The sequence below is a fragment of the Staurois parvus genome, unplaced genomic scaffold, assembly GCF_062004578.1.
Source record: "Staurois parvus isolate SC_StPar_1 unplaced genomic scaffold, SC_StPar_1.0 ptg000157l, whole genome shotgun sequence".
NCBI lineage: Eukaryota > Metazoa > Chordata > Amphibia > Anura > Ranidae > Staurois > Staurois parvus.
This window is the reverse complement of record NW_028317953.1, coordinates 6,105,558-6,130,265: the sequence shown is the minus strand read 5'-3', so window position 1 is coordinate 6,130,265 and position 24,708 is coordinate 6,105,558. Positions and strand designations below refer to the sequence as shown.

The window sequence follows — 24,708 nt, the reverse complement described above, 5'->3', positions numbered from 1 at the left end:
GAAATCCTGATTAGCCCCCCCCCCAGAGTACAGGCTATGGTGACACTTTACTGCTCTGGTAAGAGTTAAGAACAAAAAGATAATGATGACACTGTACTGCTGTGGCGGTGATCATGTACAATGGCTGGCTGCACTGATATCATTGTATGTCAGTGCCACCAGCCATTGTGTCGGATTACTGCCACAGCAGTACAATGTCACCAGACCAGTGCTGCCAGTCAGTACCCCTAATCACCAGCGCATCTGTCAGTGTACCCCGATCACTGCCACATGTGTGATATATATATTTTTTAACCACTATGTGCACTTTGTGTATATGATTTATCATAGTGGTTGATGCACTTTATATTTGGCTGTGCACGTTTCATGTTTATGGAGTGCTGCCAAACTCCGTTATACCTGCATTCACTTGAATGGGTCGCGATCAGCAACCTTGCAAGGGATAGAATTCCTGCCACAGCTGCGAAACAAAGCATTGGAGCCATGGCATGTGTACATCCCCAGCTGCAGCCTCTGCAGCTAAAGGGGGTAGCAGTTGAAGGGCCCCTCAACTTTACATGTGAAGGAGCCCGCCACAGTTCTCTGATCATTACCGCACTGATCACAGTGTCGGCAGACCAGTGTAGCTAGAACCAGTGTTCCCGATTGCCACCACACCAGACCAGTGCAACAGGCAAGTTTTCCTGATGACTGGACCACCAGACCAGTGCATGCCAGAAAGTGTTCCTTATCACTACACCAGTTGTAGTATCACACCAGTGTAAGCCAGTGATTGTTGCCACACCAGTCTCAGTGTCACCAGAGCAATGTACATAAGCAGTGTTTCTGATCGCTTCTACACAAGTCCCACTGTCACCAGACCAGTGCAGCCAGTAACGGTGTTCATGATCACTAACATACCAGTGCAGTATTGCCTCATCCTGCTGCCTGTACTAACCCTGGTCTGTTTATTGACCATGTTTCTGTCTGCTGCTTAGACCCATCATTTGTCTGTTTTGTTTACAGGAAGTAGGAGAGATCTCGGTGATGCTACACTAAGTTATATTCCTTGACCACGCATACAGAGGCAACCATTACAGTACAGTCCTGGTGCCCCTATGTTTTGGGGTATAATTACAAGTATGCCTATGCTGTGTGTGAGAACTTATTAAAATTGTATTTCTTAATGTTTCGAACAATTATGATAAAATAAAGCACTTTCAAATTCACCATGCCTCTTTCTAAATATCTTTGGGGGGTATATGTACTGTTCTGGAATTTTAAGGCCTCAAGAAAAGAGACAGGCAGTCCGTACACCATGACTGGTCAATTGTCAAATATACAGATACACCATAGTTTGTAGACTAATTTCCACACAGAGTAAATACTAAACACATATTTTGGCCTAATTTTATGAAGAAAGATTTGCTAAATTTTATAACGAACTAAAACTTTCAAAATGTTTGGTCTTTTTTTAGTTTATATAGCAACAAAAATAAAACCAAAACCCAGGGATGATTAACTACTATCAAAAGAAAGATCTGTCTGAGGAAAAGTAAAAAAAAAAAAATTGGGGTAGTGTTGTCTGCCTGAGTAACTGTCATTAAGTGTGACCGTGCTGAATCTGAAAAATGGCCTGGGTAGGAATTAACCCCAGCCCTTTAGTGCCCAATATTCTTGAAGAAAATAAACTAAATATTCTCACTGCCATGCCATACCATACCCTACAAATGCTCTCCATGTGGATAGAAAATGACAGCATAACAATATGGTAGGGAATTCTGTTGTGCACTTTATTTATACTGTCACAAAATTCTTCTTGTATCTGTAGTGCATGGGTGGCCTGAGGGCCCAACGTCCTCTAGTGGGCCCTGTGCTCACTGCTCAGCCCCACAGAGCTTGATTGCCATTGAACACCAGAATTGGCAGGTTCACCACTGGCGCCTTGTACTTTTTACAGATTAAAGCAGGTTCACCCTGAGCATGTGAGAGATGTGATAGGGTTTGGAGAAGCCATGGAGAACGTTATGCTGCCTGTACAATCGTTCAGCATGACCATTTTGGTGGTGGGTCAGTGATGGTCTGGGGAGGCATATCCATGGAGGAATGCACAGACCTCTACAGGCTAGACAATCACATCCTGACTGCCATTAGGTATCAGAATGAAATCCTTGGACTTATTGTCAGACCCTATGCTGGTGCAGTGGGTCCTGGGTTCCTCCTGGTGCACGATAAAGCCCTGCCTCATGTGATGAGAGTATGCAGGCAGATATTAGAGGATGAAGGAATTGATACCATTGGATGGCTCCACACTCACCTGACCTAAATAGAACAACCTCTGGGATATCATATTTCAGTCCATCCAACACCGCCAGGTTGTACCTCAGGCTGCCCAGGTCCAGATCTGGGAGGAAATACCCCAGGACACCATCCTTCGCCTCTTTAGGAGTATGCTCCGACGTTTTCAGGCATGCATACAAGCAAGTGGGGGCTATAGAAACTACTGAGTGCCATTCTGAATTGCTGTAGTGAAATTTCATCAAAATAGACTAACCTGCTGCATCATTTATTCACTTTGATTTTCAGGGTGTCTTTGAATTCAGTCTTCTGTAGGTTGATAATTTTCATCAAACGATGGGGCATCCTTACATTCCTAACACATTACCCAGTCCATATCAGTATAGATATCCAGTATGAGATTTTTCTCCCCATTGAGATCTGATATGTTGTCAAAGTGTTCCTTTATTTTGAACAGTGTAGATTCGCCTACTGCCTGGAAAGAAACTTGGGAGTTGGCATTTTGTCCCGGTAGTGAATTTCTTCCACTGACCACCATAAAAGCAAGCCTTACACACCAGGAACAATTCATAACGGAGGGCCTATTTCAGCTGATGAAGGCTATCAGATGTAAACAGTGTTTACATCGGTGCTAGACACCAATCACAGTCACTCTTAGCGGGTCTGAACGGAGCAGTCTTAGGACAGCTGGATTCACTGGCATTAATGGACAACTGCCCAATGGTGCTTTATCCAATGCAGTTTATAAAATGGCACCACCCACCACTTCCAGTTTAAAAATCCCTTTGTAACACCACACATTAAAACACTGAGCTAGTTGTAGTTGGTCAGAACATTTCAACATTGTAGAATAAGTCCAATTAAAAATGCTAACTACTACTACTACCACCAAAAATGTGCTGTGGGTGCGTTTGATGCATTTTTGCAGTGTTTACAATGGATTTCAATGGGGAGGTGAGTTTTGTTTTTTACTGCACCAAAAAAGTAGCAAACAGGGTTTAAAAAAAAAAAAAAAAAAAAAAAAGACCCACAAAGGATCCGTGTGAAAAGTTCCACAGGAATACATGGTCATACGTTTTTCTTCTGCTTTTGTGTTTCAAAAAAAGATGATCAGTGTGAAAGCAGCCTTATACACATTGTGGTAGATATACTGAAACTGGAGAGTACAAAAACTGGTACAGCTGTTCAAGTAAGCTTTGACTAAAAAAACCTGGAAGTTGATTTCTATACACCAAATTTTGCACTTTCTAGTTTTAGTAAATCAACCACATTGTGTTGCGCATTAAAACGCGCTGTACTAGGGCAGCCCATTCATTTTGAATGGGCTGCCAACATGCAGGAACAGAACAAAAAAGTGGACATTTCTAATAAAGCAACGTGCAACAATGCATGGTGGTGCATAACCATGCCCTGTGTTTGCTGCAATGCATGTGTCAGAGCCACGTTGCCTTAGTGCGTCGGGGTGCAATTCAAAACAACTGGGGCAGCAACGTGCTAACACAGACAATAACGCAACCCACCAAATTGGCCCAAGTGTGTATTTAGGGCTGAAATATACCTTTGCAATCAAACATACCCTTTTCAGAAAAGCCAACTTCAATTTATGTAGGTTTAGTTTTATAATGATTTATAGTGTGCATTACCATTATGGAGACTGCCCCCCCACCCTTTGGTTCCTGTTCCATTGACACAAGGCATTGTAAGCTGAGCTTCCCATTTCACCTCTGTCAAATGCATTCTCCATATATTCTTTAAACTAGTGGTATCAGATAAATGCTGCCAGACTGGTCAACAATCAGCTTATGTTTTTAAGATACCTTTAGGCTTAGTTCACATTTGTACGATGTGTTACCATTGAACTATATATACTGTGAGTATATGTGAGACCTGTAAGTCCGAATCTATATTCGCTTAACATTTTTCAGCTCTTTGACATTTTCAAACATTCATTCTGCCAGCATGCTTTCAGAACACTGTGTTTATAAGCTGGAAAGGCTTGTAAGTACAGTGCATTTCTCTTTAAGACATCTTACAATTCTAAGGCCTCATGCAAACAGGGCATTTTTGCAGCCACTTTTAGGGGAGTCAGGGTTTTTTTTTTTTACGGCTTGTAAATGGCCCTTCTTGTTATTCTATGTGACAATGCACACAGACTTTTAGCCGCAGGAGCGTTTACAGGCAAGAAAAAAACCCAGGGTCATTGCGTCCAGAAGCAGCAGCATTTTGGCAGAAAGTGCTTGACGCACGTAAACGCGTTAAAACACGTTAACGCTAGGCACATTTAGTGCTTGTGTGTTAATTTCAATGGCCAGAATCAATTAGTATTCTGGACAATTAAATGAATTAGCGCCTAAGTGCTTGAAGCTTGTAAAAGCGCTAGATACTTTTTCAAGCGGGAGGTGTTTTTTTTTTCTGCAAAAACACTGCTGCCAAGTGGAAGGCTTCTAGGGGAGTTTATTTTGTAAACATTCTCCAAAACACACAAGCATACACACCTTGAATACATTGTAAAAGAAAAAGTAAAAAAAAAGCATGGGTCACAAATAATTTATTCTTGTAAAGTACATATTAAATAGCAAAGTACGTACACAGGTGTAAGTTTGGCACAGACCCCATAAAATGAATGGCAATAACTGCCCATAGCAGGTTAGCTTGCATTTGTATATTTTATTAGGTTTTTAAAAACAGGAAAAAATATTCCTCTGCAAAATAACACATACAATCTCATAACATTTATTTTTTCAGATACTAATAAAAAGTGAATGATGCATTTTTACCGTATACCAAAAAATCCCCTGGAACTGTATTGCATAAAGGTTACTTAGAAATGGAGAACAGCGTGTATTGCAGCTTGTGCTCTATATTACGTAAAACTGTGTGCTGGTTGATAGATATGTAAATATATGATATCACATACCCAACTTCCCAAGAACTGTTACCTGAAAAACCCTTGGTGTTTGTTTATTTGCCACAAGTCTTCCACCATGCATCCTATTGGTTATATTTCCATCTCAAAGCTTCCTAGGTACAAAAAAACTAAACAAAAAAAAAAAAACAAACACAAAAAAACCCCCCCCAAAAAAACACAATGTCAGATTTTACCTGCAGCTCCACCTGCTGGTGAAACTGCAGTAGCAGCAGCCTTTTCCCATTTTAGATCACAAGCAATGAACACAAAATGATCTTTTATATTTTAAGGGCTGAAACATTTGGATTAGGTCCCCAAAATATAGACCTCATATTCAAAAGGAGAATGCCACAGAGATGCTGGATGAATGGGGAGAACATGGACACAATGGAAGCTCTCTTTTGTCATGACAAGCAGTTCCTAAAAGCTCTACATAGATTTATGATGGCAAGACTGTCAGCTTGAAAAGAATGCAAAAAAGGGTTTCACTTTTTTTTTTGCTTTGAAGTTCAGCTCCACCTAAATCTCTTTGATGGAGATCTCTTAAGATGGAGCAGAAAAACATTAGAGCAAGGACAATGTAAAATAAATCGAGTGGATTCACTAAGACCAGAGAAGAAAAAGCAAACAAAAAAACAAAAAACAAACAAAAAAAAAAAACATCGCACAAAAGTGTTGCCAACAGCAATCAAATGTCACATATTTAATAAAACGCAACGAATTTGAATTGGTTGCTATGGGCAATGTCTCCTTTTTTGTGCAGATTTTCTTCTCTAATTATACTGAAATGACACCGATAACTGTTTTTCTAGCAAGAAAACATTCAAAGTACTCAATTTATAGAAAACAATTATTCACTTATTTATTTAAAGATAACACATTTAATGTTCCATGATTACATTTAAATACACTGTTCTCTGCCGTATTATTCTGGTTTACACATTACACTGTGATAAAATTCACAGAACAAATTGAATTCTATCACAAAGAGAAAAAAAGTTTCCCTAAAACTTCTTTACAGTTTAAAAGGTCTGCTTTTCATGCAACGCATGGATGTCTTGGAATCTGTGATGCAACATCACCACCTAGAGTACACAACGTGAATTAAGCTGGGCGTGTGAATTACTGTTGTCTTCCATGGTTAACACGTAAAGGCTAAAACTTAGAAGTTGCCATCAATTCACGTCGGTTGGTTTCCCCAAATGTAAGAGATAAAGTTAATGAGCTCTTCAAAAGGAAGATTACCACAGTTCTCAGGAAAAAGTACAAGAGCTACAAGGACTGGCTACAGGAACCTGGGAGTTTCTACTGTTGGTAGTTTCCATATTGACCCTAAAAGAGAAGCAATATTACAATAAGACAGTTATAATTAAAAAAAAAAATCAATATAAAAATAATCTAAAAACATAAATTAATACAGTAAGCACAAATTATATAATTGAAAGAAACTTTTTTGATACAGTGAAAAAATGTAAGGTGTACACACTGGCATGATCTCATACCTCCCTAGCAAAAGTAGGCAGTTTGTAAAAAGCAGGAACCTGATGGTGCCCACAGGGAACTGCAAGAAATGTATAGGATGTATTAATGTCCTAAGCCAGTAAAACCACGTCTTCATTATAGCAAGTGGCTAACAAGAATGTGCAGGCCAGTCTTCTACACATCCAGAAGTGCTGAAGCTTCTTGATGATGCAAAATCTCCACCTCTAGATGCTTGCACTTCACGGTTTTCTGCACTTTAGTAAACTATTTACTGACATGTGTACTTTAAGGGTCACCATATATGTTACAATCTGACTACACAATCAACTTTAGATTTACCAAAACTATGTAATATGAGGACCAAATATTTGCAGTCAATCTGTATCCAAATCAAGAAGGTCCTTGAATGACAGTTATTGATAGATCTAGGAGAAAGTACAAACTGTAACTAGTGTGGTGAGCTTAAAGCAGATTTTTTCTGAAAACGGATTAATGTGGCCCCTTGGTAGGGTTGTTCTACATTCCATTTGTTTGTGCACATGCAGTCCGCATATTTTTTCAAGGCTTATAAAAGCATGTTTTCCTATTTCTAGTGTTTTCAATTTTTTGTTATAGAACAAAACCCCTTTCTTCCCTGAAGCAGCCTTTCGGACGAAACACAATGGGACTTTACTCATCTACAGATTCTCTTGGATATTCTGTCATCTCCTAAACCATAGAAATTGGGAATACAGATTCTCATCTAGATGACCTTCTCATGAAGGACTTCTCTCCCAGCTATCAAAAAATGGTCATCGATTTCAGCAAATCTGTTTTCCAGCCTTCCTCTCACCTAAAATAATTCAGTCTTGTCCTGGACATATCCAAACAAATCTGCCTTTCAGAAAAGATGATTTTACTATGTGCACATGTGCAAAAAATGGAATTAAGAAGCTAATCCACTTTGATATTCTCCTGGAGAGTTATAGGCCTAATGGCTTCTTTGTGACACTGCCATTCACCAATTTCCATTCAAGAAATTTCCTGATAAACATCTTGTCAACTGGAAAAAGCAGTATCCTTTTCTCAATTTTCCCATGCGGATATCTAGCCAGGCAATGAATTACCATTCTTGGCAGATCACTACCTCAGCCCTAATAATGGGGAAGTCCTACCTTCCCTATCACTGGAAGGCTATCACAACAGACGCAAGCTTCTCAGGCTGGGGATTAGTGTTGCAATTCCTGAAACCAAGCTCCCCATCAATATCTTGAAGCTCAGAGCAGTTGGATTGACCCTGCAGCACTGGACCCCCTACTAAATTGACATCCGACCAGGATGCAGTCAGTCAATGCCATAGCTGTGGTCTACATAAACTTTTAAGGGGGCACTAGGAGTCTGGCCATCTTGGAGTGATCCTCTGAAGAAGTTCCGGTAGTGGGCAGGACGAAACACGTCAGTGTGGGGTGACAACTCCCCCCCCCCCCCCCTGCTCCAAATGGCCACCTGGCAGGTCACTAATGGAGCCAGCTGTATTTGTACGCTCACAGTGCCTCTACTATCGGCCAGTGCAGCATACTGAACAGCTCAGCTTCCATCAAGCACAACTTCATAGGAGACAGCGGCAGACTGACTGGATACCTAATAACAGACTACACACAGTAAGTACTGTTTCCTAGGTCATATTAACTGTGCAGTACTGCAAGCACAGGCTGGACTGGGGACACATACGAGAGATTGCTGTTATGGTACTGACCCCTGGCATACCATCTGCTTACAGTCCTGCTTGCTTTATCCGGAATCCATAGCTACTGCATAGGATAGCACCCACAAGTCCCTATGTCAGCTAATACATTGATTACAGACTGGTTCCATTGTTGTGGCTAATTAAATGATTCATAGGACTGCTACCAACTGATGCTACCGATTTGCTTTTTTGCATCTATGGCACACATTGCATACATACTCTGCACAGAGCCTTGATCTACCACAGCTCACTCAACCATGCATGATCTCATGGCTACGCACCCATTCATTCATCATTGCCAGCAACCTGCATTTACAGTGCCTTGAAAATGTATTCATACCCCTTGAAATGTTCCATGCTTTGTCATGTTACAACCAAAAACGTAAATGTATTTTACTGGGATTTTAAGTGATAGGCCAACACAAAGTGGCACATAATTTAATTTTAGTAGAAATCCAGCTGTTCTGTGAAACCCTCAGAGGTTTGTTAGGAAACATTAGTGAACAAATAGCATCATGAAGGCCAAGAAACACACCAGACAGGTCAGGGATAAAGTTGTGGAGAAGTTTAATGCAGGGTTAGGCTATAAAAAAAATATCCCAAGCTTTGAACATCTCACGGTGCACTGTTCAATCCATCATCCAAAAATGGAAAGCGTATGGCACAACTGCAAACCTACCAAAACATGGCTGTCCACCTAAACTGACAGGCCAGGCAAGGAGAGCATTAATCAGAGAAGCAGCCAAGAGGCCCATGTTAACTCTGGAGGAGCTGCAGAGATCCAAAGCTTAGTTGGGAGAATCTGTCCACAGGACAACTATTAACCATGCACTCCATAAATCTGGCCTTTATGAAAGAGTGGCAAGAAGAAAGCCACTGTTGAAAGACAGGCATAAAAAGTCCTGTCTGCGAGAAGCCATGTGGGGGACACACCAAGCATGTTGAAGAAGGTGCTCTGGTCAAATAAGACTAAAATTTAACTTTTTGGCCTAAAAGCAAAACGCTATGTGTGGCGGAAAACTAACACTGCACTTCACCCTGAACACACCATCCCAACCGTGAAACATGGTGGTGGCAGCATGTTGTGAGGATGCTTTTCTTCAGCAGGGACAGAAAAGCTGGTCAGAGTTGATGGGACAATGAATGGAGCCAAATCTTAGAAGAAAACCTGTAGAGTCTGCAAAATATTTGAGACTGAGGTGGAGGTTCACCTTCCAGCAAGACAACAACCCTAAACATACAGCCAGAGCTACAATGGAATGGTTTAGATCAAAGCATATTCATGTGTTAGAACAGCCCAGTCAAAGTCCAGACCCAAATCCAATTAGGAATCTGTGGCAAAACTTGAAAATTGTTATTCACAGCCAATCTCCATCCAATCTGACAGAGCTGGAGCTATTTTGCAAAGAAGAATGGGCAAAAATTTCACTTTTTGGGCATATCTGTACCAGCTTTGCACATCTAAAGACTTGCAGCTGTGATTGAAGTGAAAAGTGGTTCTACAAAGTGTTGACTCAGGAGGGCTGAATACAAATGTACGCCGCACTTTTCACATATTTGTAAAAAAAGAAAAAATCGAAAACCATTTATCATTTTCCTCACACTTCATATTTATGTGCCACTTTGTGTTGGTCTATCACATAAAACCCCGATAAAATACATTTACGATTTTGGTTGTAACATGACAAAATGTGCAAAATTTCAAGGGGTACGAATACTATGAATACATACAATTTTGTCTCTTCTTTATGCAATAAACTTTTTTGAGTGGGTAGCTGTATGGGTGTATATGCCTATTTTTTTCTCTTGGTTGGGTTTTTTGTTTGAATTAGTACTAGAACCTGGATATTTCCCGACATCAGCTTTAAATCCCTGCACAGTGCTCAGACTATGAGAGACAGGGTCAGCATTCTGTCAGTGTAACCTTGTGAACATGCTTACACAAGAGGGGAGCAAAGGGACAACATCATGAATGTTTTTGCTCCATCACTGTCCAAACACGGGCTGGGGGTGGGTCCTGAAAGGGGCAGTTATTCTTAAACTGAACTGTAGTTTGCAGAGAGGTCCATGACTTAGCTACGGTCTTTGGCAGGGGCATCAGGATCACATGACTGCATGAACGGCATCAGCAAATACTTCTGCAGGTAAAGCCGTTCACAAATGTAAAATTTAACTGCATACTTCGCCATTTGCCTGGAATTTAGCTTTAAATTAGCTGAGCATTTATAAAAGATCTAAAATTCTAAAAACAAACACTTGAAACGTCGGGTAGAGAAATAATTAGCTACAAGCTCCCAAGTGTTTGTAAATTCTCTGTGAACTGCCATGGCAAGACCTATAACACTAAAATTCGTGTGACATTTTTAAAGGACCTGGAAAAAAAAACAAAAAAAAAACAAAAAAAAAACAAAAAAAAACCACCTCACCTCCACCTCTTACTGCAAATGCATACTTGCTTTTACTCATGTTTTTGAACTTTTGTATTTTGTTGCAAAATCACATTAAGACTTTTCCCTAACCAAAAATGTACACACATGCAATTCAAGTGTCATGGGCATTAACAAATTGTCATCAAAATAATAATAAAAAAATGATACATACATACATGAACATACACCACACACGCACACAAATGCCAAAAGTATTGGGACACCCCTCCAAATCATTGGATTCAGGTGTACCAAATCGCCTCCATGGCCACAGGTGTATAAAATCAAGCATCTAGGCATGCTGACTGCTGTTACAAACATTTGTGAAAGAATGGGTCACTGTCAGTAGCTGAGTACTGTGATAGGTTCCCACCTGTGCAATAAGTCCATCCGTAACATTTCCTTGCTACTAAATATTCCACAGTCATCGGTTAGTGGTATTATAACAAAGTGGAAGCAACTGGGAACAGCAGCAACTCAGCCACAAAGTGAAAGCCACATAAAAACGACAGAATGGGGTCAGCAGAAGTCGCCAACTGTCTGCAGAGTCAATAGCTACCAAACTTTGTGTGGCCTTAAGATTAGCACAACAGTGCATAGAGAGCTTCATGCATTGGGTTTCCATGGCCGAGCAGCTGCATCCAAGCCTTGCATCACCAAGTGCAATGCAAAGTGTCGGATTCAGTGGTGTAAAGCAGGCCGCCACTGGACTCTAGAGCAGTGGAGTTGTGTTCTCTGGAGTGATGAATTACGCTTCTTTGTCTGGCAATCCTATGGACGTGTCTGGGTTTGGCAGTTGCCAGGAGAACAGTACTCGCCTGATTGCATTGTGCCAGTGCAAAGTTTGGTGGGGGGGATTATGGTGTGGGGTTGTTTTCCAGGGGTTGGGCTTGGCCCCTTAGTTCCAGTGAAGGGAACTCTTAAGGGATCAGCATACCAAGACATTTTGGATAATTTTATGCTCCCAACTTTGTGGGAACAGTTTGGGGATGGCCCCCTCCTGTTCCAACATGACTGCACACCAGTGCACAAAACCAGGTCTATAAAAACATGGATGAGCAAGTTGGGGTGAAGAAACTTACCTGGCCTGCACAGAGTCCTGGCCTCAACCCGATAGAACACATCTGGGATCAACTAGAGTGGAGATTGTGAGCCAGGCCTTCTTGTCCTACATCACTGCCTGACCTCACAAATGCGCTTCTGGAAGAATGGTCAAACATTCCCATAGACACACTCCTAAACCTTGTGGACAGCCTTCCCAGAAGAGTTGAAGCTGTTATAGCTGCAAAGGGTGGGCCAACTCAATATTGAACCCTACAGACTAAGACTGGGATGCCATTAAAGTTCATGTGTGTGTAAAGGCAGGCGTCCCAATACTTTTGGCAATATAGTGTGTGTGTATACATATATACACACATATACATACATACACTATATATATATTTTATTTTACTGTATTTACGAAGTGCAGGAATACCTAGCTATACACATACATTTATCCTGTTGTTGCAGAACAGAATTTTTAATGCCTCGTCAATAGAAAGCAATATTCTAGGATTTACCTGATCATATCCATAAGGTCTTTGCTGTTGTGGCTGTGGGGGTCCTGGCTGTGAAGGTCTGTATGGCACATACTGTTGACCCTGTCCCTGAGGATAGTTTGGGTACTGAGGACCTGGCCCACTTTGTGAAGGACCTATGGAAATGCATATATTATATTAAACAGCTCTTATAAAAAGTTATAAGCTATACAGAGATCATTTTAGGTCGTATTAGTGTTCCAATACCAGTAAGGCCTCATGCACACAGAGCGATTTTGCAGTCACAGTCACTTTTATGGACATCAGGCTTTTCTTTTCTTTTTTTTTTTTTTTATAGCTTCCACAGTCCTCCATGTTAGCCGATGTGTCCATGCACACAGACTTTTAGAATCTTTTAATGGCAGGGGCATTTAGGGAAGAAAAAAAAAAAAAAAACAGGTTCAGTGCATCCAGGAGCAGCAGCACTTTGACAGAAAAAAAATGCTTGATGCGTGTAAATGTGTCTAGACGTGTGTTAAATGCCAAGAGTGTTTAGTGCTTGAGCGTTAAATTACTATTCTGGCCGATGAAATGAACACCCAAGCAAATGTTGCCAGTAAACTCGCCTAAACGCTTGTAAAAGCGCTAGACACTTTTACAAGCGTCAGGAGTTTTTTCTGCCAAAACTGCCGCTAAGAGGAGGATAGTTTTTAAAACGTCCTGTGCGCATGAGGCCTAAAGATTAAAAATGTCAGGGCATGACAGAATGAATCCGCCCAGAGAAGCTACTGACAAGCCTTAAAGCAGACCAATATTACAGTCAGTTCCATTTGTGATATGCTGCAATGAAAATTGCATTCTGAGTTTCCATATTTATGGATCCATTCAAATTTATTTTGGTTCATCTCTATATATACAAAGGTTTAAAGCTCCCTACTCCTTGACAAATTTCCATTTTGCTTGTATAAATGGATGGCTCTGTTTGACGGCCTTAAAGTTTTATCATAGCAAAATAAAACAGCTGGGGAAAAAAAACTCCTGCAAAAGAGGACATTTTATACTTGCCTGTTCCAGTGTCCATTCATAGACACTTTGCTCCTTTGCTGAAACAAAGCCATCTGAAGGAACTACATAGCTGACAAACTAAAGTGCCAGATGATGCCTTTCTCCACTGCGGTGTTCTGCAGATCTTCCCTCAGACCCTATGGTTTTACTGTGTCCTATATCAATGGATCAAATGTTCTACCAAAGGATATCAGGACAGGCAAGTATAAAAATGTCTTCTAAAAGTTTTTTTTAATGTTTGTGTGCCTTTTTTTCCCAGTCACTTTAATTCATAATCTAGTGAGTGTAGAATGAGAGATTCCCCTTTTCTAAAATCTCAAATGTTACCTGTGAATGAACAAATAGGACTGCTCTACCCACTTCCACCAGAATGTCCAAATGTTAAAATCTTCAGTTACACAGCTTATTGTTGGATGCGATGCCATTAGTATTTTTTTTTTTTTTTTTTTTTTTTAGCTCTAATAGCTCTAAGGCCCAGGCACCTTAAATGCAGAAAGCTTCAAAAGCCAAACCACATTCTTAAACTGATTCCAAGATCAAGGCACTTTTTAAAGTGGTTCTAAAGGCTCCATGTTTTATTTTTTTCTATGCATGAAGGTAAAAATACATTCTGTGTGTAGCAGCCCCCCCTAACGAGTACCCAAGTCTCAACCCGATCCAGTCCTTGTGAGCCTCGGTTCTCCAGGGACTCTCACTCCTGATTGGCTGAGGCAACAATTGGCTCCCGCTGCTGGTAATCACAGTCAGTGAGCCAATGAGGAGAGGGAGGAAGTGGGCCACGCTTCGGCAGTGTGTGAGAATGGACACGCAGAGCTGCGGCTTGAGAGTGCGTCTGCTTGGGTGCCCCTATGGCAAGCAGTTTGCTGTGGGGGTAGATGACAGGAGGGAGGGGCCAGGAGCACCAGCAGGGGACCCGAGAAGAGGAGGATCGGGGCCGCTCTGTGCAAAACCACTGCACAGAGCAGATAAGTATGACTTTTTTTTTTAAATAACGAACAAGACTATAGTATCACTTTAGCAAAGCAACCAATGACTCATACTGGTTGCAACCAATGACTTTCTTCAGGCCAGCAACTAGAGCCTGCATATTTCCCTTACTCCAGGATTCCTTTTAAAGTGTTACTAAACCCACAACAAGTAAAATCAGTCTGTATATGCAGTAAAGCATACATGTTATACTCACTGTGGAACCTAAGGGGTTACTCCTCTGCATTGTGTAAAAAGGATGTGTGATCCTGTCTTCTCTGATCCTCCCCTTCTTCCATGTTCCCCATTTCATCTCCTGATAGAACACAGCCTCGGGGACACTCTGCACATGCTCAGTTTGGTGTGTACTGAGTTTTTTTCTTTTTCTTGGGAGGGTGCATGTGATTAGCACAGGGCCAATCAGCACTGTCCAGACAGAGGGTCAGGGGTTATGCAATCTCATAGGGCAGTGAGAGAATGAAAACTCCTCCTACAAGCTTTAACCAGTGCTCTGCTCGACACTGATGAGAAAAGGTATTTAGCAGTTTATATTTAGTAAAATAATTGCATTTCTATGTTCTGTGTACTGTGGGAGACCGGATATAGTTAATGCAGGGTCCTTGGTTTAGTAACACTTTAAGCAAACCAGGGCTTTGCCAATGCAGATGAAGGGATCAGATGTGCTCTAATCCCTCAATCCTCAGCTGTACATACTTACAGTGGATATAAAAAGTCTACACACCCGTTAAAATGTCAGGTTTCTGTCTGTCATGTAAAAAAAAAAAAAAAAAAAAAATGACAAAGATAAATAATTTTAGAACTTTCTCCAGATTTAATGTGACCTATAAACTGTACAACTCAAGTGAAAAACAAACTGAAATATTTTGGAAAGGGGGGGGGGGGGGGTAAACATAAAAGACTAAAATAATGTGGTTGCACACCCTCTTTTAACTGGGGCGGTGTTCAGAATTAAGCAATCACATTCAAAATCATGTTAAATAGGAGTCAGTACACACCTGCCATCATTTAAAGTGCCTCTGATTAACCCCAAATAATGTTCAGCTGTTCTAGTAGGTCTTTTCTGACCTTTTCTTAGTCGCATTCTACAGCAAAAGCCATGGTCCACAGAGAGCTTCCAAAGCATCAGAGGGATCTCATTTATAAATGGCATCAGTCAGGAGAAGGGTACAAAAGACATTCCAAGGCATTAGATATACCATGGAACACAGTGAAGACAGTCATCATCAAGTGGAAAATATGCCCCAACAGTGACATTACCAAGAACTGGACGTCCCTCTAAAATTGATGAAGACAAGAAGAAAACTAATCTGGGAGGCTGCAAAGAGGTCTACAGCAACATTAAAAGGAACTGCAGGAATATCTGGCAAGTACTGGCTGTGTGGTACATGTGACAACAAATTCCCATTTTCTTCATGTCTGGGCTATGGGGTAGAGTGGCAAGACAGAAGCCTTTACTTACAAAGAAAAACACCCAAGCACAGCTAAATTTTGCAAAAACACATCTGAAGTCTCCCAAAAGCATGTGGGAATATGTGTTATGGTCTGTTGACACCAAGGTTAAACTTTTTTGCCATAATTCCAAAAGATATATTTGGTGCAAAAACAACACTGCACATCACCAGAAGAACACTATACCCACAGTGAAGCATGGTGGTGGCAGCATTATGCTTTTGGGCTGTTTTTCTTCAGCTGGAACTGGGGCTTTAGTCAAGGTAGAGGGAATTATAAACAATTCCAAATAGCAGTCAATAATGGCACAAAACCTTCAGGCTTCTGCTAGAAAGCTGAACATGAAGAGAAACTTCATCTTTCAGCATGACAACGACCCAAAGCATATATCCAAATCAACAAAGAAATGGCTTCACCAGAAGATTCAAGTTTTGGAATGGACCAGCCAGAGCCCAGACCTGAATCTGATAGAAAATCTGTGGGGTGATCTGAAGAGTGCTGTGCACAGGAGATGCCCTCGCAATCTGACAGATTTGGAGTCTTTTTGCAACTAATTGCCAAGTCAAGATGTGCCATGCTGATAGACTCATACCCAAAAAGACTGAGTGCTGTAATAAAATCAAAAGGTGCTTCAACAAAGTATTAGTTTAAAGGGTGTGCACACTTATGCAACCATATTTTAGTTTATTTGTACTTCCCTCCACCTAAAAGATTTCAGTTTGTTGTTCAACTGAGTTGTAGAGTTTATATGTTACATTAAAGGTGGAAAAAGTTTTGAAATGAATTAGCTTTGTCTCATTTTTTTACATCACAGAAACCTGACATTTAAAAAAGGGGTGTGTAGACTTTTTATATTCACTGTACCTTTCCACTATACCTTTCACGGCAATGAGGAAAGGAAGCACTGCATAAGCTCTAAATGCTTGGGCATGTTCCTGGCAGCATCTTAGAAGTTGGTCACATTCAACTGAACTTGTTCTGTAATGTTGAAGATACTTTGCAACTTATCTACCAGGTATACCTTGACCTGGATAACTGCGAACCTTTACAGACAAAAGAAAATGGAGTAAGCAACATCCTCCTTTACACACAGAACTATCTGGTGTTTTCTTCACCCAATGTGGCGAAATAGAATATGAAGGGCATAAAGCAAAGGTGCATATCTGCTGCTGGGTTGGCTGGTATTATAACAAGCATGTTAACTCATGTTTTGTTAAAAATATCAACTGTTATGTGCAAGTACACCTCAATACAAATGATGTGACACATACATACCCAAAGAAAAATAGTGTGGTGCAAAACTGTGTAAACATGAAATCAAGAACACATTTCAGGCAATCTGACAAGAAAACACTCATCTACTGTTCATCTTTCAATCAGCGCTAACAAGGTGTTCACTGCATATGTACTCAATCTTAAAGCGTATTTCCACTTTTGCAACCATATTGAGATAACACTTACTTTATAGTTGTTACATGTTCTCATTCACATGGCATAATCTAAATATATAAAACATAAGTGCTTACTATTTTAGATGCTTAGGTAACAAATTAGTACTGAAAAATCCTACCTGGTTCTCTGTTTATGAGGGGGCTAGGGAGCTGCATTGGCCATATTTAACCAGGTCTGTACTAGGATGGCAGATCTCATCAGTTGTAAACTAATTTGAACACTGTGCTAACAAAGTTAAAAATTTAGAAGATGGCCCCCTGAACCATATGTTATATAGGAAGCTTAGCCTTTCCATCAGGACAAACTTGCTCTAAGGCTAGGTACACACCTGTGCGGCCTGTGATTTGCGCAGGCATGAGAGCACGTTCATTTGAATGGGCTGCCGTGCCCTGGGACACGCAGCAAAGAAGTCCCTGTACCATTCTTGAAATCGCAACCCGCATGGGAAACGAGGTTCCCATTAGGATTAATGGCACCCGCATTTCTCTGTGTAGGTGGTTATGGCAGCCGGTATTTGTGCGGGTCCCACAGCAGAAATATTTTAAAATAATTCTCAAATTTGACGTAAAAAATGGAAATAAATTTTGAGAATATTTGTGTGTGATTTGAAAACAATAAAAATATTAAACTTTTACGATCAAAAGCATTTCATACAGTCACTGCACTTCGGGCTTCTACAATTTTTGCTAAAGCTGAACTCCAGGCAGATGTAAAGCACTGAGGCTAGGTTCACACTAGGCTTCCCTCTGGGCTGGTTGTGGGAATCTATGTGATTCCCGAACCTGCATTGCGCTTCTCTTGCAAGACACCGGGGCAGTGCTACTGCAGTACGGCCGTGGGAACTGCATGGAAACCGCATGGTCAAAAAGACCATGCATTTTTCGCGTGGATGCGTTTCAGAAAAGGTGCATGCGCTTTTTCCTTGCGGGCACTAGTATGAACCGGGACTGAGCGGACTGTGGGTGACTGCTCTAGGTTGATAAAAATTTCTCTGTCTGATCCCTGTGGATTATGTTTTCACAACTGAAGTGCAGCAGACCACTCAGGGATTGAAGGTCACTGGGGTCCAGTAAGCAGACTCTGTGTACATGGTGGTGGAGAGTTGCACCCAAGTAATATCTGTTAGACACAGGTTTCTTTGATGTGAGTTCTCTACTTCGACAGTTTTAGAACATTGTTTTACACTATTGGGAGTGTTTTCCCCCATCTGTTTACCTTTGCAGGTCATGTATGCCATTTGGGGATGTTGAATTTTTACCACTCGACTCCCGGGACGTAGCTTTTTTCAACCATTAGCCCTGTTGCAGGTAAGCAGCAGGGCTCACCTGTCAGGCGGAAGCACTTTGGCAGCAGCAGTGCCACCCAATTGCTTCCACACAGCTCACAGTGCCAGACTCTGACCCCCCCCATGAACCTCCCCCTACCCCCCACTCGCCAAGTCTCCCGGGCTCCACTTGCCCATCTGCAGGCCCGGGACCAGCTCAGTGTGCACTGGAATCTAGAGGGGAGGGAGGAAAGCGAACACGACCACTCCCCTCCCCTTCTTGTCCTGAACCGGATGCGACATTTGACATCACTTCCAGGTCCCCATTCACAGGTTCCCGGCCATTGGGGCCAGGAGAGAATGTAATGCAGTGCGATGTACACTGCATTACATTCAGGGTAGCACAGGGGAGACATGCAGTGTCTTTTAGACCCTGCATGTCTCATTAAAGAGAACCTGTCACCAAAAAATCATCACATAGGGGACTTTGTCCCGTATGTGATAAGAAAAAAAAAATTCCTACTTAACTTTTTTTTTTTTTTTCAATAGTAGAAAAATCAAAGCTGCACCCAAGCACATAGCCAAAACAAAAAAATTGAGACCCCCCCACCTTGACATATACGCATGTTCAAAAGTAAAAGCACACAGCGGGGCTCCTCCGTAACGACAAACTGATGACCTATAAGGGTCTTTAAAATGGTCGCCTATAAAAAGAATATTAGGGTACTGAAGTTTGTTGCCATTAAAAGTGCGCTCAAATATAAGGTTTGACATGTTGGATATTTATTTACTCGGTGGAACTTCATCTTTTAGATTTTACAAAAAAATAAAGTAAATTTATTGCTTTTTTATGCCCTAAAATTAATTTTGTGTATTTTTTATTGAAATTTTGCATTTCCTAGACATCTGTGGTAATATCATGCGACATAAAAAATTGGAACTACCACTATTTTATTCTCTAGGGTCACTGCTTTCAGAAAATATAGAACGTTTGGGGATTTTGTGTAATCTTCAGGCCTAAATTGATTTTTTTAAACGTGTGCAAAAAAAATGCAAAAATGGTTCTGGCAGCAAAAGGGATAAAGGATAAGCCCAACACTCCCCTTACCTGACAAGCACCCAATCAGTGCTCATTACACTGCAAGGTCTCTCTCCTCCCTGCTAGTCCCCGGGTGCGGTGCTGGAGACAGGCAGGGAGGGGAGGAGGAGATAAAATTGGCACAATTTTAAAAAAATTAAATGTTTAAGTCGCCATAAAGCCCCTTTTGATTTTAAAAGTTCCAGACATTCCTAAAAGCATTTCAGATTTAAATACAGTTTGGGTTACAATTATTATTTTTTTTATCACAAGTAGATTGTCATGAGGGACAAGTAGATTGTGACAGATTTAGTCCCTGGGCAAGTAGTTTATTTAAAAAATTTCCACACCCCTGGGGTCATCAAAATCTGGTAAGCGGTCTCTGTTCTCACACTGCTGGTAAGCTGCACCTAAGCCTTTCTTCATTTCAGCACTCTTTCTACACCAGCACCTTGAAAATTACAGAACGGACTTTGTGAATGTCACTGTTCTATAACTCATTCCCTCCGAGCATACGCAAATATGCGGCCCCACTGACCTGGGATTTGTTTTCCTTGGGGCCGCATATGCGCGTATCTTTGTGCTGGGAGCGTGCCGCACGGCACGCTCCCAGCACAAAGACCGGGGTCTCACAAAGACTCGGGTCCTGAAATTCCCAATTCCAGGTCACCTCTGGTTGGCTATCACAGTAATCAGTCACTGTGAATTCAGCCCCCGTGTTTCCACTCTCTGAATGGAAGAGAGAGATGCATTGCATATATTTCTCTCTCTCTTCTTTCGGAGAGAGAAAAAAAAACAAAACAAAAGTGTGCGAAAAAATAAACAGTAATAATGAAATAAAAAAAATACCTAGATCAAGGTTTGATCTAGTTCAGTGCCAAGGTAAGTGTTTGGGTCAAGGTCAGGGTCAGTATTTTTTTGGGGGCAAGATTTAAACATTTTTTTTTTTTACATTCGTTTCAGTGTTTTAGGTAGGATAAAAAAGATTTTTTTGTGTTTTACTATTCTGGGCCAGTTTTCCTTTGATAATAAAATCAGGAGATATTCATTACCAGTTACTACTAAATGAAAGTCCAATTTGTCCTGAAAAAAAAATACCATCCACGTGGCTGCACAAAGTAGTTGTGATGATATGTACAATTTTACTAACACATCAAAGTTGCAAAATTGTGCTTAGGCATTAACATTTGTTTTGCCCTTAGGTGCGAAGGGGTTAAATTTCAGCAGTATGATTGAGTTTGATCATTTAAGGGAATTTTATCTTTTAAGCACGAAGTGAACATACTTCGCTAATTGTATATGTAACTTATAGGATAAGATCATTTCTTTTGATAATTTCGGTGAGCACTTGGATTTTGGACTTATGTTAAGAGTAGCATGGCACATTTTTCTTCTATGCATCTTGCATTATTTCGTATCAGAGTACGGTGTGGGCAGTTTCCCACTTATCAATCTCTACATGAGAGCGGATTTATTCACTTTAGATAGAAAAACAAAGTGAAGCTAGGTTCACACTAGTGCGGCTGTGATTTAATACGATCTTCAGAGGGATGATGTAATGAGACAGTTGCGTTTTGATGGGTTTTTGACTCTTTTTTTAATAGTACTGTGTTTTTTTGGTTGGGGATAGAGATTGGATGCCAGTTAAGATGCTATGTTAAGGCGTCAGCATCCTAACAACTAATTACTCATCCCTGCTCTCAGCTGGGGATTCCCGGCTGACAGTAGAACATATACAAAAAGGAGCCAGACAAAAAAATAAATAAAACCCCAACACCACATGGGTCCTCCCATAATCCACAGCAGGCACTTCGGGGTTCCCCTTAAAATCCTGAAAGGCCTGGCATGGACTTTAGGAGTGACCACACACCTTTTATTTATTTATTTATTTTGGCGTGGGATCCCACCTAAAATTCACACCAGACTTGAAGGGCCTGGCATTGATTTTGGGTGGACCCCCAGTTTTTTTGTTTTTTTTATTAATTTATTGCCAGGCTACTTTGTCTAAATTCTGCTGTCAGCCTGGACTACCCAGCTGACTGCAGAGATGAGTCACTGGTTGTTAGGATGTTGGCTGCTACAGGCTCCTTGACCTGCAAAAGTGTCAACCATGGTTGGATGGATGGTTTGACAAAGAAGTGATTGTGGGCTCTGAAACATCATTTTTAATTCCGGGACTAGCGTTGGCTTGCGTTCCAGTGCGGCTATATTTGCTGCCAGAGAAAGACACATCCTGTCATACAGACTTAATCTGCATTCTGACAGAGTCCAGCTTTATTCCATTTATCCTGCAGAGCTGTTTTAAGGATACATCTCATCCATCCATCAACTCGCTGTCCACTGAGGCTTGCCAGCGAATAAGGACTGATAATATGCTCATTTACTCTCATCCTTATGGCGGCACCTTCTGTTTATTGTTTTAATGCACAGAGATATCAAATATCCTGTTGGAAGAGCAGCAGCCATTATAGAAGTGGATTAACACACCTGCATCCACCATACAGAGACTACGGCTTCTTCCTTGGGACCTAATCACTCTGTCTCCATTTGCGCTATAGAGCTTTTTTTATATTTTTGTACTTCTTATTCATATACCACAGGATGTCCCAAAGCAATAAACTGTGGGGTAGGCAACATCACAAACAGAACTGCTAATAGACTTACTAAACAGCAAGGGTCAGGGAGCCCAAAAACCATCAGATGACAAAAGCTAAAGCACCTGGCAGCTGAAGCTCACATCATTCGAGGCCTGCATATCCACCTAATAAAAACTGGAGAAAGTCTTAAGCAGGAGCAGGTGAGGGCCATGCAAATCAGGAATACAAAGGATAAATTTACCTTTTAATTAAAAAAAAAAAAAAAAAAAAAAAAAAAAAAAGAATCACAAAATGAAAATTTTTTTGCAGGTTAAGAAAAAAAAAAGTGCATTTATTATTTTTTTTGTTTCTGAAGCCGATCAGTAGTATCACTGGTGCCAGTTCTCCCCTGACCTGTTAGTATATCTGCTTGCTCCTACATCCCGTACGGGCAAGAAGATGCTTACTGATAGGAAGGCACATTGAACTACCACGGCACTGTGGAGCACCATAGTAGTTAATTGAAAACTAAAAGCTGACAGCCGCAAAGGCTGTCGGAACTTGTAGTTGTCTCATTCACAGAATAATGTGAATGAGTGACGCAGCAATGTTATTTTTAAATTGTGACAGCTGGAGGGGAGGAGAAGATTCCTCGCTAGTGGTCACAGCGGAAATCTGGGGGCTACTGGGGCCAGCCCAATCATCACGTTACACCCTGAATATCAATGTAACATGTTACGAAAGGTGAACTTATCCTTTAATGCTGGAATGATCAAACAACACCAACTCGTTACTTAAGGGTGTAGGCTCTGGAAATAGGTTGTCTGAGCCACCTGGCAATGGAGAAGTGGGAGGCATGATGGCCCCTATGAGAACATGCAGGGAGAATAAAAAGGAAATCATTTAAGTAAATAGAACCTGTGGCTAAATAGAACCCGTGCCTGCAAGGTAGACATCGACAACCTGATTACATCCAGGCAGGTTACGGAAATTTCCTTGGCGTATTTTGGAACAGGACACAGGGAAGGAAGGAAATAAAACCAAAAATAGTTGTTGTTTTATTGTTGTCGAGTTACTGCTTTATTGTTACCATTTTATTGTTAACCATTGCTGTATTCTTTTCAGGAATGCCATTCTGCTGCAGCACTCATCTGTTTATTCTGACAGCAACAGGGTCTTGTTCTCAGAATATATGCAAGTGTGTGCAGCGCTGTTGGATTAAATTTTTCATCCGCAATTAAAAAAAAAAAAAAAAGAGCATATATGCCAAAGCATGGGGGCCTGGGGTGGATCGCCCCTACGCTTTGGCATATATATAATATTTTTTTAAACAAAATTCAACAAAAACGTTGTATTGTGTTACAGTTTTAACTGTTGCCGTTTTCTTTGCAGGAATGCCATTCCTCTGCAGCACTGGTGCGTTCAGTGCTGCAGTGCTGTTGGATGAGATTTTTCATCCACAGTTTAAAAAAAAAAAAAAAAAGAAGAAAAAACATTTTATTTGTGCCCATCTTTAGAAGTGGGTGGATGCACGGCAGTATAGTCTAATGGTAGGCATATCACACACTTTTTCTGGCAGAGATTTCTTCTCTTTTTTTCGTTCAGCCCACAGGCTGCAGAAAAAAAAAAAAAAGCATAGCATATATACCCAAAGACCAGCGACATACTGGTACATCACTGGAATTTGAGTGGTTATACCAGGATGATGTCTGTGGCTGTAGGCATCATCCTGGTATCATTTTTTTCAACCCCCCCGCCTTATATGGATTTCTCGGGCAGTCCCATGCCATCAGGGAAACCTGAGAATGCAGCCAGTGTTTCTGCCAGCTGACCATAGAGCCAATTGGAGACGGGAATGGCACCAACCATCCCTAGAGTCTAAGAAACCGGAAGCAATGAGCATTTCACAACTTCAGTTTCGCAGGAATTAAACAGCGCCATTTTTAAATTGGGAAAGCATCTGATCACACCAGTCTTGGTGAGATCAGATGATGTAAGAGCAGAGGAGATATCTAGAGTCTAATAGACCCCAGATTTCTTAGAAAAATAATACATGTCACTGCCTATTGCTGTCAGGGGATATTTACATTCCCTGTGATAATAAAAAAGGGACAGTGTAAAAATAATTACAAAAAAAAAAAATTTTTTTTTTTTCACCGCAAATGTCAGATTGAAGACCGCAATTCTAGCACTAGACCTCCTGTGTAAATCTAAAATGGTAGCCTGCATAGGCTTTTAAAGCATCGCCTATGGATATGAAAAATGTATGCAGTTTGTCGCCATTGCACGGGGCGTGCGCAGTTTTAAAACATATCATGTTTCTTATCAATTTACTCGACATACCATAATCTTTTATATTTTACCAAACAAATATATTGGCAATATATTGTGTTTTTGCGCATTAAAAGTAAAAAAAAAAAAAAAAAAAAAAAGTTTGTTTTTTTTTAAATTGCGTTTGAAAAAAATCACTGCGTGAGTACTATGTGACACTATTT

At 40.8% G+C, this 24,708-nt stretch overlaps 1 protein-coding gene across 5 annotated transcripts in view; it reads right to left on the bottom strand.

The window, feature by feature from the left end:
* Positions 1-4,808: 4,808 nt before the first annotated feature.
* The window catches only part of SS18 (SS18 subunit of BAF chromatin remodeling complex), a 109,923-nt gene continuing 90,023 nt past the window's right edge, over positions 4,809-24,708 (bottom strand). For 3 of the 5 annotated variants that reach the window (XM_089675708.1, XM_089675712.1, XM_089675709.1), the window contains 2 exons: positions 12,385-12,518; positions 4,809-6,517 (listed from right to left, as the gene is read on the bottom strand). In XM_089675708.1, the coding sequence (XP_089531834.1) occupies positions 6,491-6,517; positions 12,385-12,518 (161 nt within the window). In that variant the 3' untranslated portion in view covers positions 4,809-6,490. The remainder of the gene's footprint in view (positions 6,518-12,384; positions 12,519-24,708) is intronic. The other 2 variants (XM_089675710.1, XM_089675713.1) reach the window with 1 other exon arrangement.